Source organism: Thamnophis sirtalis, unplaced genomic scaffold (genome assembly GCF_051295495.1).
Source record: "Thamnophis sirtalis isolate CommonGarterSnake01/CBP01778 unplaced genomic scaffold, rThaSir2_p1.2 scaffold_6, whole genome shotgun sequence".
In the NCBI taxonomy this organism is placed as follows: domain Eukaryota; kingdom Metazoa; phylum Chordata; class Lepidosauria; order Squamata; family Natricidae; genus Thamnophis; species Thamnophis sirtalis.
The window spans coordinates 102452203-102478698 of record NW_028261386.1 but is presented as its reverse complement, the minus strand read 5'-3'; the positions used below and the strand labels follow the sequence as shown (position 1 = coordinate 102478698).

The 26496-nt window shown below is 42.5% G+C and overlaps 1 protein-coding gene and 1 pseudogene across 2 annotated transcripts; both read right to left on the bottom strand.

Annotated features, from left to right (window-relative positions):
- Window positions 1-3211: 3211 nt before the first annotated feature.
- Window positions 3212-12129, bottom strand: LOC148045146 (amine sulfotransferase-like). Its single transcript, XM_087718611.1, has 7 exons — window positions 9567-12129; window positions 9114-9263; window positions 8376-8584; window positions 7286-7412; window positions 5813-5907; window positions 4893-5073; window positions 3212-3493 (listed from the first exon to the last, which is right to left on the bottom strand). The coding sequence occupies exons 2-7, from the start codon at window positions 9253-9255 to the stop codon at window positions 3333-3335; spliced, it is 915 nt and encodes a 304-aa protein (XP_087574737.1). The 5' UTR covers window positions 9256-9263; window positions 9567-12129; the 3' UTR covers window positions 3212-3332.
- Window positions 12130-22154: 10025 nt separating this feature from the next.
- On the bottom strand, window positions 22155-26238 carry LOC148045145 (amine sulfotransferase-like; annotated as a pseudogene). Its single transcript, XR_015697114.1, has 5 exons — window positions 26098-26238; window positions 25351-25559; window positions 24409-24535; window positions 23080-23174; window positions 22155-22481 (listed from the first exon to the last, which is right to left on the bottom strand). The product of XR_015697114.1 is annotated as an amine sulfotransferase-like (transcript).
- Between the last annotated feature and the right edge of the window lie 258 nt (window positions 26239-26496).

The window sequence follows — 26496 nt, the reverse complement described above, 5'->3', positions numbered from 1 at the left end:
TGTTGAGATGCAACTTTGGAAACCAAAGTTGTGCTGCCATGCTTCTTTTAGAGAGAAGAGGCCTCTTCAAAACTGTAATCATGGAATCAATAGTCTCCCAGTGAGGTTCTAAATGATGTTGAGTTCACCAAGTTGGTCAATGCTTAAGAGAAATGAAAGGATCAGATTGTCCAACCAATAGAATGGTCCTTGAAACAGGTTGGATTATATCCACACCTGAAATTTGTTTGGGTCAACAGGAGAGACAGCAGAAAGAGAGGCTGTTGGGACATATCCATACCACTTTAGAAAGCACCTTTCAGATGAAGGTGGCAGCCCTGGTTTCAGATGGAGTTTGGCACATTCCAAAAACCCCAGAGTATGATTATTGCTGATCTACCTTTGTGAAGAAAGTCTCCTTTGGTGAAATCTAGAATCTCAGGAGGCAATGACATGTAGTTTGCTTTAGAATCTACTTTCATGTTATCAATTGTCGCTTTATCCACCACATCACCCACCTCCTTTTCAGTTAGTTCTCTTCCTAGGAAGTTGCATATCATATATTTCCAAATATTGTTTATCACTATTCTCTTGGTAACGGTGAGTTGAGAGATTTATAAAAAATAACAGAGTTGGAAGGGACCTTGGAGGTTTTCTAGTTCAACCCCTGATGAAACATGAGATGAGACCCTATACTATTATGGACAAATTTCTTCTTAAAAACCTCCAGTGATGATATACCCACAATTTCTGAAGGCATCCCATTTCTCTAATTGTTCTGTCAAGAAATTTCTCATTTCTAGGTTGGATCTGTTTGATAGGTTTCCATCTCACAGATCCGTTTCACAGTTACTTCCAGTTGAGCCAGGCACCACCTATTCTATACATTTTTTCTTGCCTGTGTAAAATTTTACTTTACTCTCAATTCAATTGCATTTTTGGTGAGAAATTATGTTCTACAGTGGTATTCAGTTTACTACAATGATTTTTGCAAACTGCTCTGCTTATACTGATAAAAATTATTCTTTTTGAACATTAAAGCATACAGTCAATCAAATATTTCCAATTCTACAATTGAAAACATGTTACAAAGGCATTTTCAAAGCAGTTAATGGATGTTTTGCCATTCTTTCTCTTCTCCTTTAATTAAATCTTTTTGCTTTATTTATTTTTCCTTGGGGCTTATTGCAATATTTCAAAATTCTCACAGATCCTTCACAAAGGACCAGTTCTAATTCAACTGGAATACAAAACAATCTTTCTGGTCTGGAATTCCCTGACTCACACACTCTCAGCTCCTCAACACTTTTCAATGTTTTCCCTTCATTTCTGTTATGTACAGAAATGTGCTTCTCTTTCATTGCACATTTTCAAATTAACCCTCCCCTGATGCCTACACCTAAAATTCATTCAGGTAAACCCAAAAGACAACACTTTTTTCCTAAATTGTCAAAATGGAAATTGCTCCAAAGGGAATTACTCAGGATGGTGATATTAGCAACTCATAAACATAATTTTGAATTATGGGGACTTAACAAATGAATTAAGCAATGAGTTTGAGACTAACAGTGATGCAATCGAAAATCAGTCTTGTTAGGAAAGACTGTGTAATAAAAACATACCCAGGTCTTCTCTTATTATAAAATCAACCTGGACAGCAGCAGAACTTCCTCCCCTCCCTCTTTTGGGGGATTTACAAACAACTTCCAGCCAGGTTCACCCTGTGGCCTCACCAACCCCCACCAGCAGCTCTTGCCTTGGCAAGGTTTAGCTTTACCTTCCTCCCACAGCTGGTGGCAGAGGGGAGGGCCAGCCCCTTCAGCTCCAGCAATCCCCTGGGTGCCAAGTCCCAATCCGGAGTTCTCCATAACTGGGGATGTTGGCAGTGCTGGGGAGCACAGTCCAGTTGTTTTCATTGGTGAGAGGAGTGTAGAGCTGGCGGGAGGGAGTTTTAGCCTGCTGTTGCCGGTGACTGGCGGTGGCGGTGAGAAACACCAGAACTCATGTGGAGTTTTATCATGCGGCTTGGGCGTGGTGATGGCGGTGGTGGCAGCGATGGGGGTGGGGCATCCACGAAGCCCACTTCAGCCTCGGCTCATCTGAAGAAGCCCCCTCCCAGCTTCCTTCTCTTGTGAAGCAGTTTGCAAAGTCCCCGTTTTGAAAGCCGCTTCTCAAAGAGAAGGAAGTTGTGGGAGGCTTCTTTAGAGGAGACGAGGCCAGAGCAGTGTTGAAGCCCATTCCAGCCTCGGATGCATCCAGACTGTACCAGTATGGGGAAGTGTCCAGCTGCCGATGGTCCCGTATGTAAACGTATGGCTGATTTCCGCTACCGGTACCGGTGAATACCGGGAGCAATCCACATCTGATGCATTTGTAATGTATCGTTATACCAAAGAATTACAAAAAAAACCTTTAAAAACTTGATTTTCCCTTTAGGAGTTGGGCTAAGATGATATATCAAGCAATATATATTTTCAGGGAAGCAGAAAATACAATAAATAGGTCTAGCTATTGCAAATATGTTGATTTTGGATTTGTTGTTACATTTTTTCTTAGTGGTTGCTTGCCTCGCCCTCCCATTTGCTGCTCACTTTGTCCCACCCTGCCTATCCGTTGGCCACTCTAGCTTTTCCCTGGCCATGTCTGATGGCCTGGCACAAGTGATACCTGTATGCAATGTGTTACTTGTGACCATTGCCACCCTGTTTGCACTGGCCATGTGACCCATTGCCTGCCAGTGCTGCTCACAGCGGCCCACTGGACCCGGTCAGGGAAACGGCCTGTTATGCATCCCAGCGGCCTTAGCATGTCCAAGCAGAGCTGCTCGGAAGGCAGCCACCAGCTTCAGTCTTAAAGTACTTCAACACAGGGGAAAGGAGGGACCAAAATTGGCCCACCGAGCACCTCCGCTGCAAAGGGAGGCAGAAAACTTTGGCTTCTCTCTGCTTCAGCATTCAACATGGCTGCTTTTCTCCTCTTGGGCTCATACACACAGAGGAAACATGGGAAGGAGGCGAGAACCCTTGGCCAAATTTTTCTGTGGGTTCTGTGGGCGTGGTTTGGGTGGGTGTGGCTTGGTGGAGTGATGTCACGCTACCTTGCCGTACTCCCACTCAGTCATATGAAGCCCTCCACCAAGCCACACGCACTGAACCAGTGGGGAAAAAATTGAAACCCAACACTGCTCAAGTAGCTATGGAAATCTAAATCAATAAACAAATGCTGCACAATGTTTAAAAATAACACAGAATTTAATGTTACTCTGTTCTATAGTTGAGAATTGAAAATTACAAGATTACATAAAGACCATTCTTGGAAGGTCATCTCTGATTCAAGCCATTTGAAAGTTTATATCACACATTATTTTCATCCACTGAGCTGGAAATAGGCTCTGGATCCTCCTGAATATCCCAGCAGAACTTGAAGGGCAGCTTTTTCATCCTTTCCTTAAAGACACAGTCAAACCTTTCACTCTGGGCAACAGTCATGAGATTCTTCCAGTCCCCAATAGTGCCTGAGAAACAATGGTTAAAAATATCTTAACAGTTTTTGTATTCATTTTATCTCGAGGCTATTTATGTCATCCTGTCACCAAAATGGTCATTCTTACGCATTTTTCTGTGACTAAGTTTGTGTTTGAATGTATATAGAGTCATGTAAGCAGGACATATACCCTGCTCCTGTTCCATGGTTTTTTTGTCTGAGAACATAGTAAAAATCTGCTCCTTAGCAGTTCTTAAAAGTAAGTAAATACAACCTCAGATGAACAACATGGCATTACACCATGTCATGATTTGTTTTTGAAAAAGGAAACCAAAATGGAGAAGCTGTGTATGTAAAACTTAAGATACCATAATTTTGGAAGAATTTTGGCCCACTATTCTTTACAACATGGCTTCAGTTAAATGAATTTTCTGAGCATTTTTTTACTTGTTTCACTTGAGGTTTCACTGTAGCATTTCAATCAGGTTGAGGTCTGGACTTTGACTGGGCCATTACAATAACTTATTTTTTTCCTTTTCAGCCATTCTGTGGTATTTTTGCTGGTGTGCTTAGGGTCATTGTCCTGTTGCATGACCCAATGTTGGCCAATCTTTAGCTGTCCGACTACTGTGACTCTGGAACACTTTGGAATTTACTGGAGTTGATGGTCAACTCAGTGATTGCAAGTTTAGGGTTAAGAGAAATGATTGATGGCTTTTTGATAATTGAATAGGTCCCTGCAGGTTTAGAGGAGACAGTTCTAAGACTGGAGGACAATGCATTCATATGTCAGAGAGACTTTTTTTTTCCGGTTGATCATTAGATTATCCTTTCCAGGTTGAAAAGATTAGTCAGTGACATCACTGTTTCCAGGGAGATGCCGTGGGAGAGGTGCTCCTTTCAAGTTCCCAACAAGGTGCTAGAGTGAATGATAGGAGCTCACCCCACCATGCAGCAGCACTCGGATTTCAAACATGGGGTTGCTAACTTTCAACCCAATGTCCTAACCATGTGATCCACCACACTCCTGGTGTGGGAGATTACCCAAGGTAGAGAGTGAAGAGGTTGTGTCTCCACCATCCTAAAGTGGTCAATATGAGCTAAAACTATTCCACTCCCAAAGAATCATTAGAATATGCAACCAACAGAATGATCATTGAAACAGGTTGGATTATATCCACACCAGAAAATTGTTTGGGTGAGCAGGAGAACATCAACATTGGCACAACTAAGAAAAGCTTACAGGTGCCTCAAATGTAGGCTGCTGATGAGGCAAACACAACATCATGGAGAGACCCTAGAAAGAGAGGCTGTTGGGACATATCCATACCACTTTAGAAAGCACCTTTGAGGTGAAGGTGACAACCCTGGTTTCAGATGAAGCCTGGCACATTCCAAAAGCCCCAGAGTATGAATTATTACTAATCTACCTTTGCGAAGAAAGTTTCCTTTGCTGAAATCTAGAATCTCAGGAGGCATTAACGTGTAATTTGCTCTAGAATCCACCTTCATGTTATCAAATGTCGCTTTATACACCACCTCATCCACCTCCTTTTCAGTTAGTTCCCTTCCTAGGAAGTTGCATATTTTCAGTACAGAACTTCTCAAATCCTGTAATTTGATAGAGCTTTATATTAGTTCATCTATAACAATGGAGAAAAAAATGGATTTTTTTGTTTATATCTTTGGGAAATTCTCAAGATAATTTCTTCGTTATACGGTATCTTTCATATTAAACTTTAATTATTTTTCTACTGAAAAAATTACCTTGAGATGAAGTAATTTTTAAAATGAAAACTGCACATAGAAGCAATATCAATGAGTTAAAAAAAGAAATGCTGCTTTGGGACTTCTGGTGAACGTTTTCATGTTTTCTTGGCTGCATCAGAGGGTGGCCAGTTCCCAAGCAAGTTTAAAAAAAATGCCTCTCTTAAAAATGCCCTTGAGTTGAGTCAATCTCTTCTCAGCCAAATATTATGGAAAATATGATATGTATGTTTATATTTATATTCATATTCATATATATTCACATTTATACTTATACTTACAATGCAATGCAATGCAATACAGTACAACATAATATAATAGGCTCTGGCTAAGATTTTTCTGATTGCAGGTACATTGGTAATTGGATTTTTCTTATCTATTAAATAAGTCTATCGAAATTTAGATTAGCTTTCTTTTGCTGAACTCGTTTAGCACTTCTCTAGAAGATCACAGAAATAACCAAGATTGTGTTCACCTCTGCTACTCCCTATTGGAATAAGTTATTTACACATCCCATCATTTCCAAAGCTTTCTGGGCTTAATGATTGTTCATATTGCACTACAGAACACAAACACATCTTACCTTTTTCATTTCTTCATAAGACAGGAAGAGAATATTGAAATCACCCTTATGAGCAGACCAGCCTTCTACATGGTCTAGCCATGAACTATAAACCACTGATAGGAGAGAAATGAGTTACATATAAAGATTATTGCTTGAATTTCCCCCACAACTTTATGATCCTGGTGGGTCTAAAGATCAAAGCATGATAGCTTAAGAAGAGGCTACACTAATATTTACATAGTCTAGTCATGAAATACAAAACACAGACTGTAAAACACTGATCGTTTCATCTTGGTCAAGCAAGGATCCAGCTGACCATCTGTGTCAGGGATAATAATAACAATAGCACTTAGACCGCTTCATAGTGCTTTTACAGTCCTCTGTAAGCGGTTTACAGAGTCAGCATATTTCCCCCAACAATCTGGGTCCTCATTTAATCCATCTTGGAAGGATGGAAGGCTGAGTCAACCTTCAGCCTGGTGAAATTCAATCTGCCAAACTGCTGGCAGTTGGCAGTCTACAGAAGTAACCTGCAGTACTGCATTGTAACCACTGCGCCACCTCAGCTCTTTCTACATTATTCATGCTTGAGTTTCCTCCATTGTGATCCTGGTGGGCCTAAAAATCAAAGCATGAAAGCACAACTGAGGGGCTTTCCTAACATCACTGAATGTGGAGAGCACAGAGAAAAAATGAGAGTTGTAACTACTGTGGTTGCATACTCCAACTTCTTATGGTGGGATTTTTGTCAAGATGCTGCTATATTGTTTCATTTCTTTGCTTTTTCTTATTTGGAAATTTGGGGCAATCTGGTTTAATTTTTTTATACTTCTTCAAATATTGAAAGAACTAACTCTGGTTATCTCTTTTCTCTTACCCTTTAGGAGGGTTACAGATTGCTCCTGGGGTCTGCGGGGGGCAAAATTGAACAAAAGATCTCCTGGTTACACTGCCACTTTGGTGAAGGGGGTGGGTTTTCAGGAGGCAAAAAATGCTGTATTCAGTGTATAAGATGCACCCAGATTTTCAGCCATTTTTTTGAGGGAAAAAGTTGTGTCTTATACTCTGAAAAATATGGTAGTTTGGAGAATCAGTAACTACCACCTCTAACTGGCTCCGCCCCCATCTATTCTCTGCTTCCTGAGTCCCAGCTGATCGAGAGGGAATGGGGATTTTGCCATAACCTTCCCCTGGAGTGGTGAGGGAATGGAGATTTTACAGCATACTTCACCTGCCATGCCTATCAAGCCATGCCACACCCACCAAACCAAGCCCACAGTACTGGTAGGTTAAAAAATTTGAATCCCACCACTGCACACTTCCTACTATAAAATATTTGTATATACTGGATGAATATAGAGAATCATTATTCGTTATGTAAGGAGAGAGAGTGGATTGTTTGCTCTTGGTGGGAAACATATTGGAATATATTTATAGTCTTTTATCCAAAACAAATTGGACAAAACATTGTCATGATAAAATTCTTCTTACCTTTGCCAGCCAAAAAATCCTCAAAAAGTATACTGAAGTCTTTTGGGGTTTCTGTTTCGGCGTTTAATTTTTGAAAATGGTATTTAGAAACCAAGACATCCTTTGGATTTCTAAGCACATAAATAATCTGTAAGAGAGAGATGATAATACCTAGTCAAAAAAACCAAGAGAAAAAGGAGAAAAAAGACAGATTGAAAGCAAAGCATACAGAAAGTTCATCAAGTAACTCTCACGCATTCATCTAACAGGTTCCGTTCTATCACAGGATCTCTAAGCTCATTAGCAAAACCATGTTTGAGAGCCTTCCAGCAGACCACAGGATTGGGGCCAACGTCAACTTGGGGGAAATTTTTTCCATATGGCAGACATCACAGAAGAAAAGCTTTCCTCCTGGATCCCGCCTGACAAATCTCCGTAGCGGATGGGACCCCGACATGCCTTTCCTGTTGGACTTGATGCAATGCATAGCTGCAACTGGGGAGGAGAGCTCCTTCAAATAACATGTTCCCAACTGATGAAGGGGTTTAAATGTCAAAACCAGCAACATGAATTGAATGTAGAAGCAGACTGGTTAGCAATGCAGTTTCCAAAGCAGAGGTGTAATGAATACAGTTCTAGAGAATAGACCAATTCCTGTTGTATCTGCATTTTGCACCAGTGAAGCTTCCACTGATTAGGACGTGAGTGAATGAGAGTAGAAATTGTGCAAAGGGATTTGAGGGATAAAAATAGCATTCGTCAACTTGACATCCTCCAGATATGTTAAGATCGCAACTGGACATGCAACACCAAGTGTTATGATCTACCTGGGTGTGTCACCTTGGGAAAAATAAGTTTAAGGGGTTTGATAATTCAGTTTGGTTGTTAGCTGTTTCTGCTGGGCATGACCTTGTGATATTAACATTGTTTTGTTTGTGTTCCCCCCCCCCCCTCACACTTTAGAATTTGCTATTCCAACATATTGGAACAATCTAATATTTGTTTGTGTACCCTTGCCTATTTGTTAATAAAACATTCAGATGCAGAGCTAAACGAAAAGAATGCAGGCAGCTCCCCACGCTAGCTCACAAGTTAACAAAACATGTCCTACTTTTGCTCTTCTTTTTCGTAATCCTTTGGGTACCAAATAGTAAGGCAGATGGGAACAAATGACACGAGGTGATGGGTGATTAGGTAAATCTACATGGAATATATTATACTCCAGCCATGGTGCTCGGTCAATTAGGGTAATATTTTCAGTTCCATCTCGGTGACCTTCATAAACAATCAAGCTGACAATATTCTGAGTCCATACAGTTCCTGCAAATAAGGAATAATTAAATTAGTTTGCCTATTATTATTTGGAGAAAGTTGAACTTATGCAAAGCCAACCTTCCTATCAGGGAGAAGAGCAAATGTTTCAGAGATGCATAAAGACAATCAACTCTACTAAAATTGATAGATTAAGCAGATGGATGGATGAGAAAAGAGTAGCTATTTATTTAAACATTTATTTCTAACTTGCCTTTTTTAGTTTTAAAACTAACTCAAGATGGCAAACATACCTAATACGTCCTCCTCCTCCTATTTTCCTCACAACAGCCCTGTGAGGTAGATTGGCTGAGAGAGAGCGTCTAGCCAAGGTTACCAATGTAGTCAATGTAGAGTAAAATATAAACAATATAAGTAGAGTTTTAGCAGCTTATTTTCCCTACATTTCCAGCTTCTTCTAAAATGCGAAATGTTAAAATCTGGTTATAGAGCGTCACAGCAACCAAAACACTGAGGAACTGAATGACAACATTGGACACAAGTTTTACTCTTTCTTGGAAAACATCTTTGAACTTACCAGATCTAGGATATGTGATTATGAATATATCATCATCTCGGATTTCAAAACTGTCCAGTGAATCTAAATCTTCAGGTGAGGACAAGCCAGTTATGAAATAGAGTCCTTTGTATTTATATAGGGACTCCTTCACTGGCTCCATTGCTTCAGCTGTTGATGTAATAATAGAGCAATTATCAATACTTCCTACATTTATGGTCAATATTGTATTAATTCAGTTCTTTAAAAACCATGAATCCTGCTAACATAAAGGAAAATTATGTCTCTCTCTCTGTGTGTTGTTAGTTTAGTTTCCTTAATTAATTGGTCAATAGTTTCATGAGATCACTTTTCATTGATAAATGGTTCCATTGCAAAGAGTAAATATGCTGGAATCTAAAAATTCTATGTAGAAGGGAAAGTTTTAATTACAATGTTAAAAACATACAAATTGCAATTCTTTTCTTACCTTACCTTATCTATATAGACTCTGACAGTCACTCATGTTATGTCCTTAAGCCACCTTATTTACAATGGTTTCTCAATGTACTTATACTTCAGTAGAGTGTTCAAATGCTGATCTTTAGTCAATCATTGTGTCAGCAGAACTTCTGTATTCAAAAAATCAGCAAGAGGGGACATCGAAAACGATTGAGTATTAACCTAATTTGGAAATGTAAAACAGGTCAAGGGGAACTTTCTTAGCTGATGTAGATTTCTATCACTCTTGTCTCACTGTACTGTACACACTGTGTATGTAAAACTTAAAATTCAATAGTTTTGGAAGAATTTTCATTCTTTGGAAGAATTTGGCCCACTATTCTTTACAAAATTACCTTACAACATTACATAATTGAAGTTTGTGAGCATTTGTTTATGTACAGTTCACTTGAGGTCCCACTGTAGCATTTCAATCCACTTGAGGTCTGGACTTTGACTGTGCCATTGCAACATTTTTTTTTCCTTTGCAGCAATTCTGTGGTATTCATGCTGATGTGTTACGGTCATTGTCCTGTTGCATGACCCAATGTTGGCCAATCTTTAGCTTTCAGACCGCTGGCTTAACATGTGACTCTAGAAGACTTTGGTATTTAGTGGAGTTCATGGTCAACTTAGTGACTGCAAGGTGTCCAGGCCCTGTGACTACAAATCAAGCCCAAATCAACCACCATCTACCACCATGCTTGATGGTTAGTATAAGATGTTTGTGCTGATATCCATGTTTTGTTTTTGTCAAACGTGGCTCTTTGTATTGTGGCCAAACATCTCCACTTTGCTTTCATTCGTCCAAAGGACAATGTTCCAGATGTCTTGTGATTTGTTCAGATGCAACTTTGGAAACCAAAGTTGTGCTGCTATGCTGTATTTAGAGAGAAGAGGCCTCTTCAAAACTGTAATCATGGAATCAATGGTCTCCCAGTGAGGTTCTAAATGATCTTGAGTTCACCAAGTTGGTCAATGCTTAAGAGAAATGAAAGGATCAGATTGTCCAACCAATAGAATGATCATTGAAAGAGGTTGGATTATATCCACACCTGAAATTTTTTTGGGTGAACAGGAGAACACCAACATTGTCACAACTAAGAAAAGCTTATGGCTGCCTCAAATGTAGGCTGCTGATGAGGCAAACACAACATCATGGAGAGACAGCAGAAAGAAAGGCTGTTGAGATTGAGATTTGTTTTATTTATAAGCCGCCCTATTCCCAGAGGGACTCAGGGCAGTGATCAACTCAAGGGGGAAAGGGAACACAAAGTACAATGCAAGTATTTAAAATAGCCAACAGCCACACAGCTACACAGGTCGAGAGGGGAAGGGAACTCATCAACCCCAGGCCTGCCGACACAGCCAGGTTTTAATGGCTTTTCGGAAGGCCTGAAGAGAAGTGAGGGTCCGAATCTCTGCGGGGAGTTCATTCCAAAGGGCCAGAGCTGCCACAGAGAAGGCCCTCCCCCAGGTAGTAGCCAGATGGCATTGGCTGGTAGACGGGACCCGGAGGAGGCCCACCCTGTGTGATCTAATGGGTCTTTGGGAGGTAATTGGCAGCAGGCAGTCTCTCAAGTACCCAGGCCCAATACCATGAAGGGCTTTATAAGTGACGACTAGTACCTTGAAGTGTATCCGGAGACTGATCGGTAACCAGTGCAGCTCGTGGAGGATAGGTGTAACGTGGGTGTACCGAGGTGCACCCACAATTGCTCACGCGGCTGCATTCTGGACGAGTTGAAGTCTCCGAATGCTCTTCAAGGGCTGCCCCATATAGAGCGCATTGCAGTAGTCCAGTCTTGAGGTCATGAGGCTATGAGTGACTGTTGCGAGTGCCTCCCGGTTCAGGTAGGGACACAACTGGTGCACCAGGCAAACCTGGGCAAATGCCCCCCTGGTCACAGCCGACAAATGATGTTCTAAGGTCAGCTGTGGGTCCAGGAGGACTCCCAAGTTGCGAGCCCTGTCTGAGGGGTGTAAAATTTCACCCCCCAATCTGAGTGATGGAATACTAACAAAATTCTTGGGAGGAAAACACAACAGCCACTTGGTCTTGTCTGGATTGAGCTTGTTAACCCCCATCCAGACCCTGACAGCCTCCATGCATGGCACATCACGTCAACCGCTTCACTGAGTTGGCACGGGGCAGACAGATACAACTGGGTATCATCCGTGTATTGATGGTATTTTATCCCATGCCGTCGAATGATCTCACCCAGTGGCATAATGTAGATGTTACACAGGAGGGGGGATAGGACCGAACCCTGAGGAACCCCATATTTTAGGGGCCTAGGGGTCGACCTCTCCTCCCCCAACCAACACCAACTGCGACCTGTCCGAGAGGTAGGAGGAGAACCACCAAAAAACGGTGCCTCCCACCCCCACCTCTCGTAACCGTCGCAGAAGGATATCATGGTCGATGGTATCGAAGGCCGCTGAAAGGTTGAGAAGCACTAAGATGGAAGGATGACCTCCATCCCTGGCTCTCCAGAGATCATCGGTCAGTGCGACCAAAGTGGTTTCCATGCTGTAGCCAGGCCTGAATCCAGACTGAAAGGAGTCCAGATAATCGGCTTCATCCAAGGACCGTCGAAGTTGAGAGGCTACCACATTCTCAACAACCTTCCCAATAAAGGGGAGGTTGGAGACTGGATGGTAGTTATTCAAACTGGCTGGATCCAGCAATGGCTTCTTCAGGAGGGGTCTCACCACCGCTATCTTCAATGCTGGTGGGAAGAAGCCCTCCCGAAGTGAGGCATTCACCATCGCCTGGATCCAGCTCTGCGTCACCTCCTTGCTGTTTGTGACCAGCCAGGAGGGGCACGGGTCCAGTACACACGTGGCAGCACTCACTGCTCCCATGGCCTTGTCCACTTCATCAGGAGCAACAGGTTGAAAGTCAGTCTAGAGATGTCATTCAAGACCTTCCCCCGGTACCCCAGGTCCATCCGAAGCCGAGCAATTTTGTCCGCGAGGAACTGGACATATTCCTTTGCTCTGGCTTGTAAGGGGTTATCCGCAACCCTCACATTTAGGAGGGAGCGGGTCACCCTAAACAAGGCGGCAGGGCATGACTCAGCGGACGCTATCAGAGCGGCAATATAGTTGTTCTTGGCTGTCCGTATTGCCGAGAGGTATGCTCCGATGGAAGCTTTTAACAGTGCTCGGTCTGACTCGGATTTACTGGACCTCCAGCAGCACTCTAGCCGTCTCTTTTGGTGCTTCATCTCCCGGAGGCCCTCGGTAAACCAAGGGGCCCTCCTGGATCTACTGCTGCGGATCGGCCGTAAAGGCGCAATCCAGTGGAGAGCCTCAGATGCTACTGAGTTCCAAGTAGCAACTAAGGTCTCCACTGGACTGCGGGCGAGAGTATCAGGCATAATGCCAAGCGCCATCTGGAAACCCTGGGGATCCATAAGACGCCTGGGGTGGAACCACCTAATCGGTTCCTCCTCCCTACAGTGGGGGATTGGTCTCCGAAAGTCGAGCCTCAGTAGGAAGTGGTCCGACCATGACAGGGGCAAGATCTCACTACCCCTCAGACCAAGATCACAACTCCACTGCTCTGAGAGAAATACGAGGTCGAGTGTGCGACCCGCTGAGTGAGTCGGACCCTGGATTACTTGGGTCAAGCCCATGGCTGTCATGGAAGCCATGAACTCCTGTGCTCCATCAGAGTGTTCGCCGAGCGAAGGCAAATTGAAGTCCCCCAGTATCATAAGTCTGGGGAACTCAACTGCCAGCTCGGCTACTGACTCGAAGAGCAAGGGGAGGGCTGTTGTCACGTTGTTGGGAGGCAGGTATGTTAACAACAAGCCCACTTGACCCACAAGGTCCATCTTCACCAGCAAGGACTCACACCCAACAAACTCCGGAGCAGGGATCCTACAAGGAACTAAGGACTGTCGGATAACAATGGCCACTCCCCCGCCCCTTTCTCTGGGGTCGCGGTTGATGAATCACCTGAAAACCCTCTGGGCACATTTCAGTGAGGGGGACTCCTCCCTCCGGGCCCAGCCAGGTTTCAGTAATACATGCCAAGTCTGCCCCCTCGTCAACAATTAGGTCCTGGACGAGGGGAGCCTTGTGAACCACAGACCTGGCATTTAGCAACAGCAACCTGAGACCAGGGTCCTGACTACTCATGCCATCTGGCCTTGGAGTGGAACTCACAGGGTCGGAAGGAGGGATCCCTCTGACATAGGGAACCCTCCTTCCCCGGTAATGGCTCACCCTGAAGTTCCCGCCATATCTGCCCCTCCCCGTTATGACCCCAATATTCTGGCCCACTCCCGCATCTGTGGTCCCTCCACCCTCTCCCCCAGCCGCCAAATTCATTGGCAGGCCCTTCGACACACACATCCAAGGGCTGGAACCAGGCCTGGGTCCCCCTGACACTTCTGCCAAAGCACTCAGTGCAGGAGGCCCCAGCTAAACTCCCGGCCCACCAAACATACCCATACATACAACCAATCAATCCCCACAATACAAGTTAAAAACAGAAAAACAGCAATATCATGATAAAAAGTGGGAACATTCAGTCAGTCAATCATACCACACACTCCCCATACATTTAAAAATTGTAAAAATTTGTAAAAATTACAAATGTATAAAAATTATAAGTCTGTGCAGTCTAGCCAATTGTATAGTCCGAAGAGGCCACAAGGGGAGTAGTATCCAAGCCTCCCACACGAGTGTCCTAAGTCCAAGGATAATAGCGGGGGCATATAATGATAACCCAGCAGTAGTCCAGAGAGAAAGCCAGGAAAGTCTGAGAGGCAAGTAGGTCGCAGGCGATAAATGATGATGGCGAAAGTTGTAGGGCCAGCCACAGGAGACGGCAGCCAGCAACACCCCTCCCCGTTGGGGACAAAGAATACCCGGGAGCCAGGGATAACCCCACGATAAAGGGGGGGAAAAGCCCCACTCCCAGCTGTACCGTGACACTCCCAGTGGAGGCAGCCTGTCGGTAGGCCATCAGGCTAGCAACCCCACCCCCAGCCCCACCCTAACCCTAACCTTAACCTAACCTTAACTTAAACTAACCCCACCCTAAGATTCTAATCTAGCCCTACCCTGTCCCTAGCCTGACCCCACAGCAGCACAACAGCAGAAGGAGGCATCAGACAACCTGGGGGGGGGGTGTCAGGTCCCCCCCAAACAGTCACCGATAGCCGCTTCCCCAGCAGCCAAGATGGTCTCAGCCTGTTCTTCCAGGCTCCGGCAGGTATCTTTGGCCCCGGTTGGGAAGTCCCCGCCCGCCTCTCACCACAGGCGGCACAACAAAGTTCGCAAGATGGTTTAGTTCAGTTCGTCTAGCTGATGGCCCACAAAACTCCACAGCATCCAATGCCTTCCCTCTGGGTATTCGCAGCGCTTAGCGGCAGTCACAATGGGATCGGGGCTCCCTCAGAAACCCTTAGCCAACCCTTAGCCTGTTGGGACATATCCATACCAGGGGCGGGTTTCTCGCCCCGTTCCAACCGGTTCGGTTGGAACGGGGCCGGCAGCGTCCTCGTGCATGCGCGCAGCGCACAGATGCGTACTAGCTTCTGTGCGATGCTCCAGCTGCTCCTGGAGGATCGCGCAGGTGCTGTATGCGTCCTGCGCATGTGTGGAAGCGCAGAACTCGTCAAAACCGGGTAAGGAGCGCGGGTGGGCGGGTGGGCCCTTCGCCGTTCCCAGAAGTTACTTACTTCCAGGTTCGCCGACCAACCAGTTCGCGGGGACCACCGCGAACCGGTTGAAACCCACCCTGATCCATACCATTTTAGAAAGCACCTTTCAGATGAAGGTGGCAGCCCTGGTTTCAAATGAAGCCTGGCACATTCCAAAAACCCCAGAGTATGAATTATTGCTGATCTACCTTTGCGAAGAAAGCCTCCTTTGCTGAAAACTAGAATCCCAGGAGGCAATAACGTGTAGTTTGCTCTAGAATCCACCTTCATGTAATCAAATGTATCTTTATTCACCACATCATCCACCTCCTTTTCAGTTAGTTCTCTTCCTAGGAAGTTGCATATTTTCAGTACAGAAGTTAATATTTGTTCATCTATAATAATGGAGAAAAGATGGAAAATGTTGAGTCAATCTGTTCTGAGCCAAATATTATGGAAAATATGAGAATCTTATCTATCAAAAATTAGATCAACTTTGTTTTGCCAAACTCATTCACAAGAGAAGCATTCTTTGAATTCTAGCATGACAAGCTAAGTACTCATAAATCCACCATTCATTAATTAATTTTATCAATCTTTTTGATAGCAAGCTGACTGCACTGTATTTTCCTGCATCCTCCTCCTTCCTTTTGAAGAGACACTAACTTATTTTTCTTCAGAGATATCACCAGTCCTCTGGGAGATCACAGAAACAACCAAGAGTGGCTCTGTGGTCACTTCTGCAATTCCCTAAATAACTTATTGGAATAAGTTATTTACTGTATTTTTTGGAGAATAATATGCACGTTCCCCCCCCCAAAAGAGGGTGAAAATTTGGGTGCGTCTTGTACACCAAATGTAGTCCGGCCCACCCACCAGCCCTCACCCTTTGGCCTCTGCCTCCCAGCAATTTACCTCCTTGCAGCAAACCGGGAAAATGGGGCTTGCGAAGGTGGCAATAGGCTATGGCAATCCCTGCAGCCTGAAACAGCTGATCATCAGGGCCCATGGTGAAATTGAAAGTGAAATGGGTTGTTGCTGTTTGCTGCAAGGAGGCAAATTGCTGGGAGGCAGAGGCAGATTTTTTTTCTTGTGCTAATTAGGCTAAACTGAAACAGGCTGTTTGCTGCAAGGAGGTAAGTCAATAACTATAAATACCTATAGAATGTTCAATTTATTAGACTTTTTTAAAAGACTGCTTTATTATTGTTCTAGACAACATAACAAAATGAAGAAGCTTTTTAAAACAAACGCTTGATCTGAAGAGGCCCAGTGCTATTGTATCTTCTTTTAAATAGCATAGAATAACGTATACTTTCAGAAAGCCATATCAATATTAACAGCATCTGTACAAGTATAGTCTGAAATGAAACACCACAAACAGTGTATATTGTCTGTACTGTCTGATGTCTTCCCCCTTGTTTTCCTTCCCAAAAGCTACGTGCGTCTCATATTGCGGAGTGTCTTATACTCTGGAAAATATGGTACATGTCCTATCGTTTCTAAAGCTTTCTGTGTTTGATGGTTGTTTATATTGCATTACACAACACAAAAACATCTTGCCTGTTTCATTTCTTCATAAAAAAGGAAGATAATATTGAAATCACCATTATAACTTTATCAGCAGCCTTCTACATGGTCTATCCATGAACTACAAAACACTGATAGGAGATAAATGAGTTTAGCATAAACATGAGAACAGTCTTCAAAGTCGCTGAGTTCAGTTGTTATTCTCGGTCATGCAATGATCCAGCTGGCCATCTGTGTCAGGGATAGCAATAACAATAACATTTCAACTTATATACTGCTTCATCGTACTTTTACAGTCCTCTGGAAGAGGTTTACAGAGTCAGCATATTGCCCCCAATTAGCTGTGTCCTCATTTTACCTACCTCGGAAGGCTGAGTCACCTTGAGTCTGGTGAAATTCGATCTGCCAAATTGCAGGCAGCTGTAAGTCTACAGAAGCAGCCTGCAGTCCTGCATTGTAACCACTGCGACACCACAGCTCTTTCTACATTGTTAATGCTTGACTTTCCTCCATGATGATCCTGGTGAGTTTCCTCCATTATGGGCCTGGTGGGCCTAAAGTTCAAAGTATGAGAACACAACTGAGGGGCTGCCCTAATGTCACTGAACATGGAGAGGACAAGGGATGAATGAGAGTGATAAATAATGTGGCTTCATATTCCAATTTGTTAAGGGGGGATTTTTGTCAAAATCCTGCTATATTGTTTAATTCGTTGGCGTTTTCTTATTTGGACTTTGAGGAAATCTAGTTTAATTATTGTATACTTCTTCAAATATTTAAGGAATGAACTCTGGTTAGCTTAGCTTTCTTCTCTTTCCAACCCTTAAAATGCTTTCCGTGTGATATCATTTGAGTATTTGGTTCTTTAGGTAATATTAATTTTAAAAAAACCATTTGATTCTATCCATCCACTCCAACTCATTCACATCCCAATTTTGAACCGCTAAACAATTTATCTCTATTTTCTCCTCCATCTATATATATAAAAGTGAAATACCACTCATGCATCATCACAAAATCTCCAGAATTATAAAGCCTACAAACTTGAAATTTGGCACATATGTTCCTCCTGGCTTCTAGGTGCTCTTCTAAGAAAGGATCAGATCATTAGTATTTCTTATATTATTATTAACCCGGTCTTCTGCTAAGGAGTTAGACATTCTACTCCCCCTCCTCACCTGAAAAGAATTCTGTTCCATCTGCCATTTGGGCATGGGCGTGGCCAGCATGTGACTCATCTGGCCTGCAGCCTGCGAGTTTAGACATTCTACTCGCCCTTCCCACATGAAAAACACTCTAATGCTAAGGAGTTAGACTAACCTGGAAGCAGGTTAGTGGGGTGGGGAAGGAATGGGGATTTTGCAGTATCCTTCCCCTGCCACACCCACAAAGTCACACCTGCAAAGCCACGCCATGCCCACTGAGCTACACCTACAGAATTGAAAAGAAGAACCCCACTTCAACATTGGTATAACTAAGAAAGGCTTATGGCTTCCTCAAATGTAGGCTGCTGATGAGGCAAGCACAACATCATGGAGAGACAGCAGAAAGAGAGGCTGTTGGGACATATCCATACCACTTTAGAAAGCACCTTTCAGAAGAAAGTGGCAGCCCTGGTTTCAGATGAAGCCTGGCAGATTCCAAAACCCCCAAGTATGAATTATTACTAATCTACCATTGCAAAGAAAGTTTCCTTTGCTGAAATCTAGAATATCAGGAGCCATGAATGTGTAGTTTGCTCTGGAATCCACCTTCATGTTATCAAATGTAGCTTTATCCACCACATCATCCACGTCCTTTTCAGTTAGTTCTCTTCCTAGGAAGTTGCATATTTTCAGTACAGAACTTCTCAAATCCTGTAATTTGATGTAACTTTATATTAGTTCATCCATAACAATGGAGAAAAGATGGAAAATTTTGTTGATATTTTTGGGGAATTCTCAACATTACTTCTTCATTATACATATCTTGCATATTAAACTTTAATTATTTTCAATCAGGAAAATATCATGAGGGACTTTGGTTTAGATTTTGGCTTAGATTACAGGCACATTGTGCTAATTGGATTTCCCTTATTTGTTAAGTCTATCAAAAATTAGATCAGCTTTGTTTTGCTAAACCTGTTTACATGCATTGTGTGAATTCTAGCATGACAAGCCAAGTGCTCACAAATACAGCTTTTAATAATCTTTTTGATATCAAGCTGACGGCACTCTAGTTTCCTGGCTCCTCCACCATCCTTTTGAAGAAATAGAAATTTATTTTTCTTCAGAGATCTCGTCAGTCATCCAGGAGATCACAGAATAACCAAGATTGGCTCTGTGGTCTCCTCTGCAACTCCCTTTTGGAATAAGTTACTTATACATCTCATCATTTTCAAAGCTTTTTGTGCTTGATGGCTGTCATATTGCACTACACAACATGAACACATCTTACCTTTTTCATTTCTTCATTGGATATGGCCCTGGAGGTTTAGAGGGGCAGTTCTAAACCTGGAGAACAATGCCCTCATGTTGGAGAGACTTTTTTTTCCAGGTTGAAAATAAGTAGATTTGCCTTTCCAGGTTGAAATGGTTAGCTAGTGACATCACTGTTTCCAGGAAGAGTGCAGGGGTGGGTTCCTGCCGGTTCGCACCGGTTCTTGCGATCCGGTTCGTCAGTGAACCCGGAAGTAATTAACTTCCGGGTTCCTAGCTCCTAGCCCCTGTCGCTGGGTGCCTGCAGGGTTTTTCTTTTTAAAAAATGCCTCTCCGGATGATCTTGAAAACCTGCAAGGTTGCTTTGGAAGGGGGCATATGGGCAGCATTTTCCCCTGCCCCCCTCCCCGGGAGCCTGCAGTTTTAAACCAAGCCTTTGCACAGTAAAGAAAATCTCACGAGCGAGAGAGAAATTCTTACTTGCTTTTACTGTGAAGTTGCGGAAGTTTCCAAGCAGAGATGGGATGGGGGTTTTCAAGATCATCTGCAGAGAGGCATTTTTTAAAAAGAAAATCCTGAAAAGGATTTGGAGAGATTTGCAACTGGTCTTTGGTGGTGGGGGGATCCCCAAAACCAGAAGCACAGCCCATTCCCCCTCCCAAAAAGACTGTTTTCTTTTTAAAAACCCCTGTGCAGAAGCTTCTCAGTGGAATCTTCCAAGACTATAGGCAAGGAGAGATGGGATGGGGGTTTTCAAGATCGTCTGCAGAGAGGCATTTTTTAAAAAGAAAATCCTGAAAAGGATTTGGAGAGATTTGCAACTGGTCTTTGGTGGTGGGGGGATCCCCAAAACCAGAAGCACAGCCCATTCCCCCTCCCAAAAAGACTGTTTTCTTTTTAAAAACCCCTGTGCAGAAGCTTCTCAGTGGAATCTTCCAAGACTATAGGCAAGGAGAGATGGGATGGGGGTTTTCAAGATCGTCTGCAGAGAGGCATTTTTTAAAAAGAAAATCCTGAAAAGGATTTGGAGAGATTTGCAACTGGTCTTTGGTGGGGGGGGTGGGAATCCCCAAAACCAGGAGCACAGCCTATTCCCCCTCCCAAAAAGACTGTTTTCTTTTTAAAAACCCCTCTGCAGAAGCTTGAATTCCAGAACTCTTCCATGCCCTCCCTCCCCGTTTCATGGCAGCCGAAGCAACAGTGAAGCAGAGGCTGACACTCCTTGTTTAGGTAATTCTGAGGTGGTTGATGGTTCTGTGAGTGCCTGTCCTTTATAATTTTCCACGTTGCCTTGATGGCTTTTATTCCAGTGACTTTGTCTTCCCTGTTCTTAGGCTTAGGAAAAAAAACCTGGTTTCATTGGCAGTCTTTTTGGGGGGGGGGGGATTTTTATTTTTTGGGTGTTTTCCTAGCACTGTCATAGTTTGTGGGTGTGGGTGGGTGTGTAATGTCCCGCAGTTATCTATACATTAATAATGATCTAGTAATATTAATAATATCTAGTAATTAGTAATATCTAGTAACATCGTCTTGGCCACTCCCACCAGGTCACATGGGTGGCAAGCCACTCCCACAAAGGAGGCCACGCCCACAGAGTAGGTTCGAACAATTTTTGAAACCCACCCCTGGAAGAGTGGTACTTCTTTCATGTTCCCAACAAGGTGCTAGCGAGAATGACAGGAACTCCACCCACCATGCAGCAGCACTTGGATTTCAAACAAGGGCTTGCTAACTTTCAACCCAGAGCCCTAACCATGTGACCTACTGCAATCCTGGTGGAGGAGATTACCCAAGGTAGAGAGTGAAGAGGCTGTGTCTCTACCAGAGGTGGTATTCATCCAATTCTGAAAGATTCTGGAGAACCAGTAGTGGAAATTTTGAGCAATTTAGAGAACCTGCAAATAGGCTGGCCCTGCCCCCGCTGCCTCCCAGCCTCCCAGCAGATCTTCTTTTGTTGTCCTGAACAGGAGAATGGAGCTGGAAAGCAGGTTAGTGGGGTGGGGTGGGAAGGGAATGGGGATTTTGCAATATCCTCCTCCTGCCACGCCCACAAAGCCACACCAAAGAACCGGTAGTAAAAAAAATTGAATCCTACCACTGGTCTCCACGATCCTGAAGTGGTCAGTATGAGCTTAAACAACCAACTCCCAAAGGATCATTAGACGGTGCAACCAACAGAATGATCATTGAAACTTATCGGATTATATCCACACCCGAAATTTGTTACCCGAAACACCACTTCAAGATTGGCACAACTAAGAAAGGCTTACGGCTGCCTCAAATTAGGCTGCTGATGAGGCAAATGCAACATCATGGAGAGACCCCAGATACGTCCATGCCACTTTAGAAAGTGCCTTTCCAATGAAGGTGGTAATCATTGAAACAGGGCGGATTATAACCACACCTAAAATTTGTTTGGGTGTACAGGAGAACACCAACATTGGCACAACTAAGAAAAGCTTACGGCTGCCTCAAATGTAGGCTGCTGATGAGGCAAACACAACATCATGGAGAGACAGCAGAAAGAGAGACTGTTGGGACATATCCATACCACTTTAGAAAGCACCTTTGAAGTGAAGGTGACAACCCTGGTTTCAGATGAAGCCTGGCACATTGCAAAAGCCCCAGAGTATGAATTATTACTGATCTACTTTTGCAAAGAAAATCTCCATCGCTGTACTTGGATTTCAAACATGGGCTTGCTAACTTTCAACCCAACGTCCTAACCATGTGATCTTCTTTTGTTGCCCTAAACAGGAGAACAGACCTGGAAGCAGGTTAGTGGGGTGGGGAAGGAATGGGGATTTTGCAGTATCCTTCCCCTGCCACAACCACAAAGTCACACCTGCAAAGCCATACCATGCCCAGCGAGCTACACCCACAGAATTGGAAAGAAGAACACCAACATTGGTATAACTAAGAAAGGCTTATGGCTTCCTCAAATGTAGGCTGCTGATGAGGCAAGCACAACATCATGGAGAGACAGCAGAACGAGAGGCTGTTGGGACATAGCCGTACCACTTTAGAAAGTGCCTTTCAGATGAAAGTGGCAACCCTGGTTTCAGATGAAGCCTGGCAGATTCCAAAAGCCCCAGAGTATGAATTATTACTGCTCTACCTTTGCGAAGAAAGTTTCCTTGGCTGAAATCTAGAATATCAGGAGTCATGAATGTGTAGTTTGCTCTAGAATCCACCTTCATGTTATCAAATGTAGCTTTATCCACCACATCATCCACCTCCTTTTCAGTTAGTTCTCTTCCTAGGAAGTTGCATATTTTCAGTACAGAACTTCTCAAATCCTGTAATTTGATGTAACTTTATATTAGTTCATCTATAACAATGAAGAAAAGATGGAAAATTGTGTTGATATTTTTGGGGAATTCTCAAGATTACTCCTTCATTATACATATCTTGCATATTAAACTTTAGTTATTTTCAATCTCTTCTGAGCCCAATCAGGAAAATATTATGAGGGACTTTGGCTTAGATTTTGCTGATTACAGGCACATTGTGCTAATTGGATTTCCCTTATTTATTAAGTCTATCAAAAATTAGATCAGCTTTATTTTGCTAAACACGTTTACAAGACATGCATCGTGTGAATTCTAGCATGACAAGCCAATTGCTCACAAATACAGCTTCTAATAATCTTTTTGATATCAAGCTGATGGCACTCTAGTTTCCCGTGTCCTCCACCATCCTTTTGAAGAAATAGAAATTTATTTTTCTTCAGAGATCTCGTCAGTCATCCAGGAGATCACAGAATAACCAAGATTGGCTCTGTGGTCTTCTCTGCTACTCCCTATTGGAATAAGTTACTTATACATCTTATCATTTCCGAAGCTTTCTATGCTTGATGGCTGTCATATTGCACTACACAACATGAACACATCTTACCTTTTTCATTTCTTCATAAGACAGGAAAAGAATATTGAAATCATGCTTATGAGCATTCCAGCCTTCTACATGGTCTAGCCACGAACTACAAAATACTGATAGGAGAAAATGAGTTTAAATAAACATGAGGATTAATACTTGAATGTCCTGCACTTAATTTTATGATCCTGGTGGGCCTAAAGATCAAAGCATGATAGTTTAACAAGAGGCTATCCTAATATCTACATGGTCTAGTCACAAAATACAAAATACGAACTGCAAAACACTGATAGGTTCATCTTGGTGATGCAATGATCCAGCTGACCACCTGTGTGAGGGATAGCAATAACAATAGCACTTGGAGTTATGTACTGCTTCATAGTGCTTTTACAGTATGTAAGCGGTTTACAGAATGAGCCTATTGCCCCCAACAGTCTGGGTTCTCATTTAATCCACCCCGGAAGGATAGAAGGCTGAGTCAACCTTCAGCCTGGCCAAATTTGATCTGCCAAACTGCTGGCAGTCAGCAGTCTACAGAAGTAGCCTGCAGTACTGCATTGTAACCACTGCGCCACCTCAGCTCTTTCTACATTATTCATGCTTGAGTTTCCTCCATTGTAATCCTGGTGGGCCTAAAAATCAAAGCATGAGAGCACAAGTGAGGGGCTGCCCTAAAGTCACTGAATGTGGAGAGGACAGAGAAAAAATGAGAGTTGTAACTAATGTGGTTGCATACTCCAACTTGTTATGGGGGGATTTTTGTCAAGATGCTGCTATATTGTTTCGTTTCTTTGCTTTTTCTTATATGGAACTTTGGGGCAATTTGGTTTAATTTTTTTATACTTCTTCAAATATTCAAAAAACTAACTCTGGTTATCTCCTTTCTATTTCCAACCCTTAAATCGCTTCCCCTGTGATATCATTTGAGTATTTGGTTCTTTAACTAACATTCATTTTTTAAAAACTTTACATTCTATCCATCCATTCCAACACATTAACATCCCCATTTTGAACTGCTAAAGAATTTCTCTCCACTTTTTCCTCCATATTAAATATATCTTAGTATTTCTCATCTCTCTCCCTAATAAGCTGCCTTATCTTGCCTCCCCTTCTCACTTTTATATCAAAGTTGCCCTAGGAGCCATCCATTCTTCTGCACTCTTCCTACTAAAAAATATTTGTGTACAGTTTACACAAATTACTGTATTATAGAGAATCATTATTTAATTTCTTATATAAGGAGAGAGAGTGGATTGTTTGCTCTTGGGGGGAAGAGGACTGAAATATATTCATAGTCTCTTATCTAAAACAAAAATGAACAAAATATCGATATGATCAAATTCTTCTTACCTTTGCCAGCCAAAAACTTCTCAAAGAATATATCGAAGTCTTTTGGGGTTTCTATTTTGACTGATAGTTTGTGAAAATAATAGTTAGAAGCCAAGACATCCTTTGGATTTCTAAACACATAAATAATCTGTAAGAGAGAGATGATAATACCTAGTCAAAAAAACCAAGACAAAAACAATAAAAGACAGATTGACAGCAAAGCGTACAGAGAGTTCATCAAGTAACTCTCATACATTCATCTAACAGATTCCATTCTATCACGGGATCTCAAAGCTCATTAGAAAAACCATATTTGAGAGCCTTTCAGCAGACCACCAGGTTTGGGGCCAACCTTGACTTGGGGAAAAGATTTTCCATATAGCAGACACCACAGAAGAAAAGTCTTTCCTCCTGGGTCCTACCTGACAAATCTAACGAGCAAACTAGTAGCCAATGCAGTTTCCAAAGCAGAGGTGTAATGAATGCAATTCTAGAGAAACACCAATCCACCTTGCATCTGCATTTTGCACCAGTAAAGCTTCCGGTGACTAGGGCATGATTGACTGAGAGTAGAAATTGTGCAAAGGGATTTGAAGGATAAAAATAGCGTCCCTCAACTTGACATCCTCCAGATATGTTAAGATAGCAACTGGACATGCAACACCAAGTGTTACAATCTACCTGGATGTGTCACCTTGGGAAAAATAAGTTTAAAGGGTTTGATATTCAGTTTGGTTGTTAGCTGTTTCTGCTGGCCATGACCTTCTGATATTAACATTGTTTTGTTTGTATTCCCCCCCCCCCTCACAGTTCAGAATTTGCTATTCCAACATACTGGAACAATCTAATATTTGTTTGTGCACCCTTGCCTATTTGTTAATAAAACATTCAGATGCAGAGCTAAATGAAATGAATGCAGGCAGCTCCCCACGCTAGCTCACAAGTTAACAAAACATGTCCTACTTTTTCTCTTCTTTTTCATAATCCTTTGGGTACCAAATAGTAGGGCAGATGGGAACAAATGACACGAGGTGATGGGCGACTAGGTAAATCTACATGGAATATATTATACTCCAGCCATGGTGCTCGGTCAATTAGGGTAATATTTTCAGTTCCATCTCGGTGGCCTTCATAAACAATCAAGCTGACAATATTCTGAGTCCACACAGTACCTGCAAATAAAGAATAATTAAATTAATTTGCCCATTATTATTTGGAGAAAGTTGAACTTATGCAAAGCCAACCTTCCTATCAGGTAGAAGAGCAAATGTTTCAGAGATGCATAAAGACAATCAACTCTACTAAAATTGATAGATTTTAAGCAGATGGATGGATGAGAAAAGAATAGCTATTAATTTAAACATTTATTTCTATCCTGCTTTTTTTAGTTTTAAAACTAACTCAAGATGGCAAATATACCTAATACTTCTTCCTCCTCCTATTTTCCTCACAACAGCCCTGTGAGGTAGATTGGGCTGAGGGAGAGTGACTAGCCAAGGTTACCAATGTAGTCAATGTACAGTAAAATATAAACAATGAAAGTAGAGGTTTAGCATCTTATTTTCCCTACTTTTCCAGCTTCTTATAAAATGCTAAATGTTAAAATCTGATTATAGAGCAACAGCGTCACAGCAACCAAAACACTGAGGAACTGAATAACGACATTGGACGCAAGTTTAACTCTTTCTTAGAAGACATCTTTGAACTTACCAGATTTAGGATATGTGATTACGAATATATCATCATCTCGGATTTCAAAATTGTCCAGTGAATCTAAATTTTCAGGTGAGGACAAGCCAGTTATGAAATAGAGTCCTTTGTATTTATAAGGGGCTCCTCCATTGGCTCCATTGCTTCAACTGTTGTTGTAATAATAGAGCAATTATCAATACTTCCTACATTTATGGTCAATATTGTATTAATTCAGTTTTTTAAAAATCATGCTAACATAAAGGAAAATTATATGTTTGTGTGTTATTAGATTAGTTTCCTTAATTAATTCATTAGTTCCATGGACTCAATTTTCATTGATAAATGTTTCCATTGCAAAGGGTAAATTTGCTGTTCTTATTGGAATCTAAAAATTCTGTGTAGAAGAGAAAGTTTTAA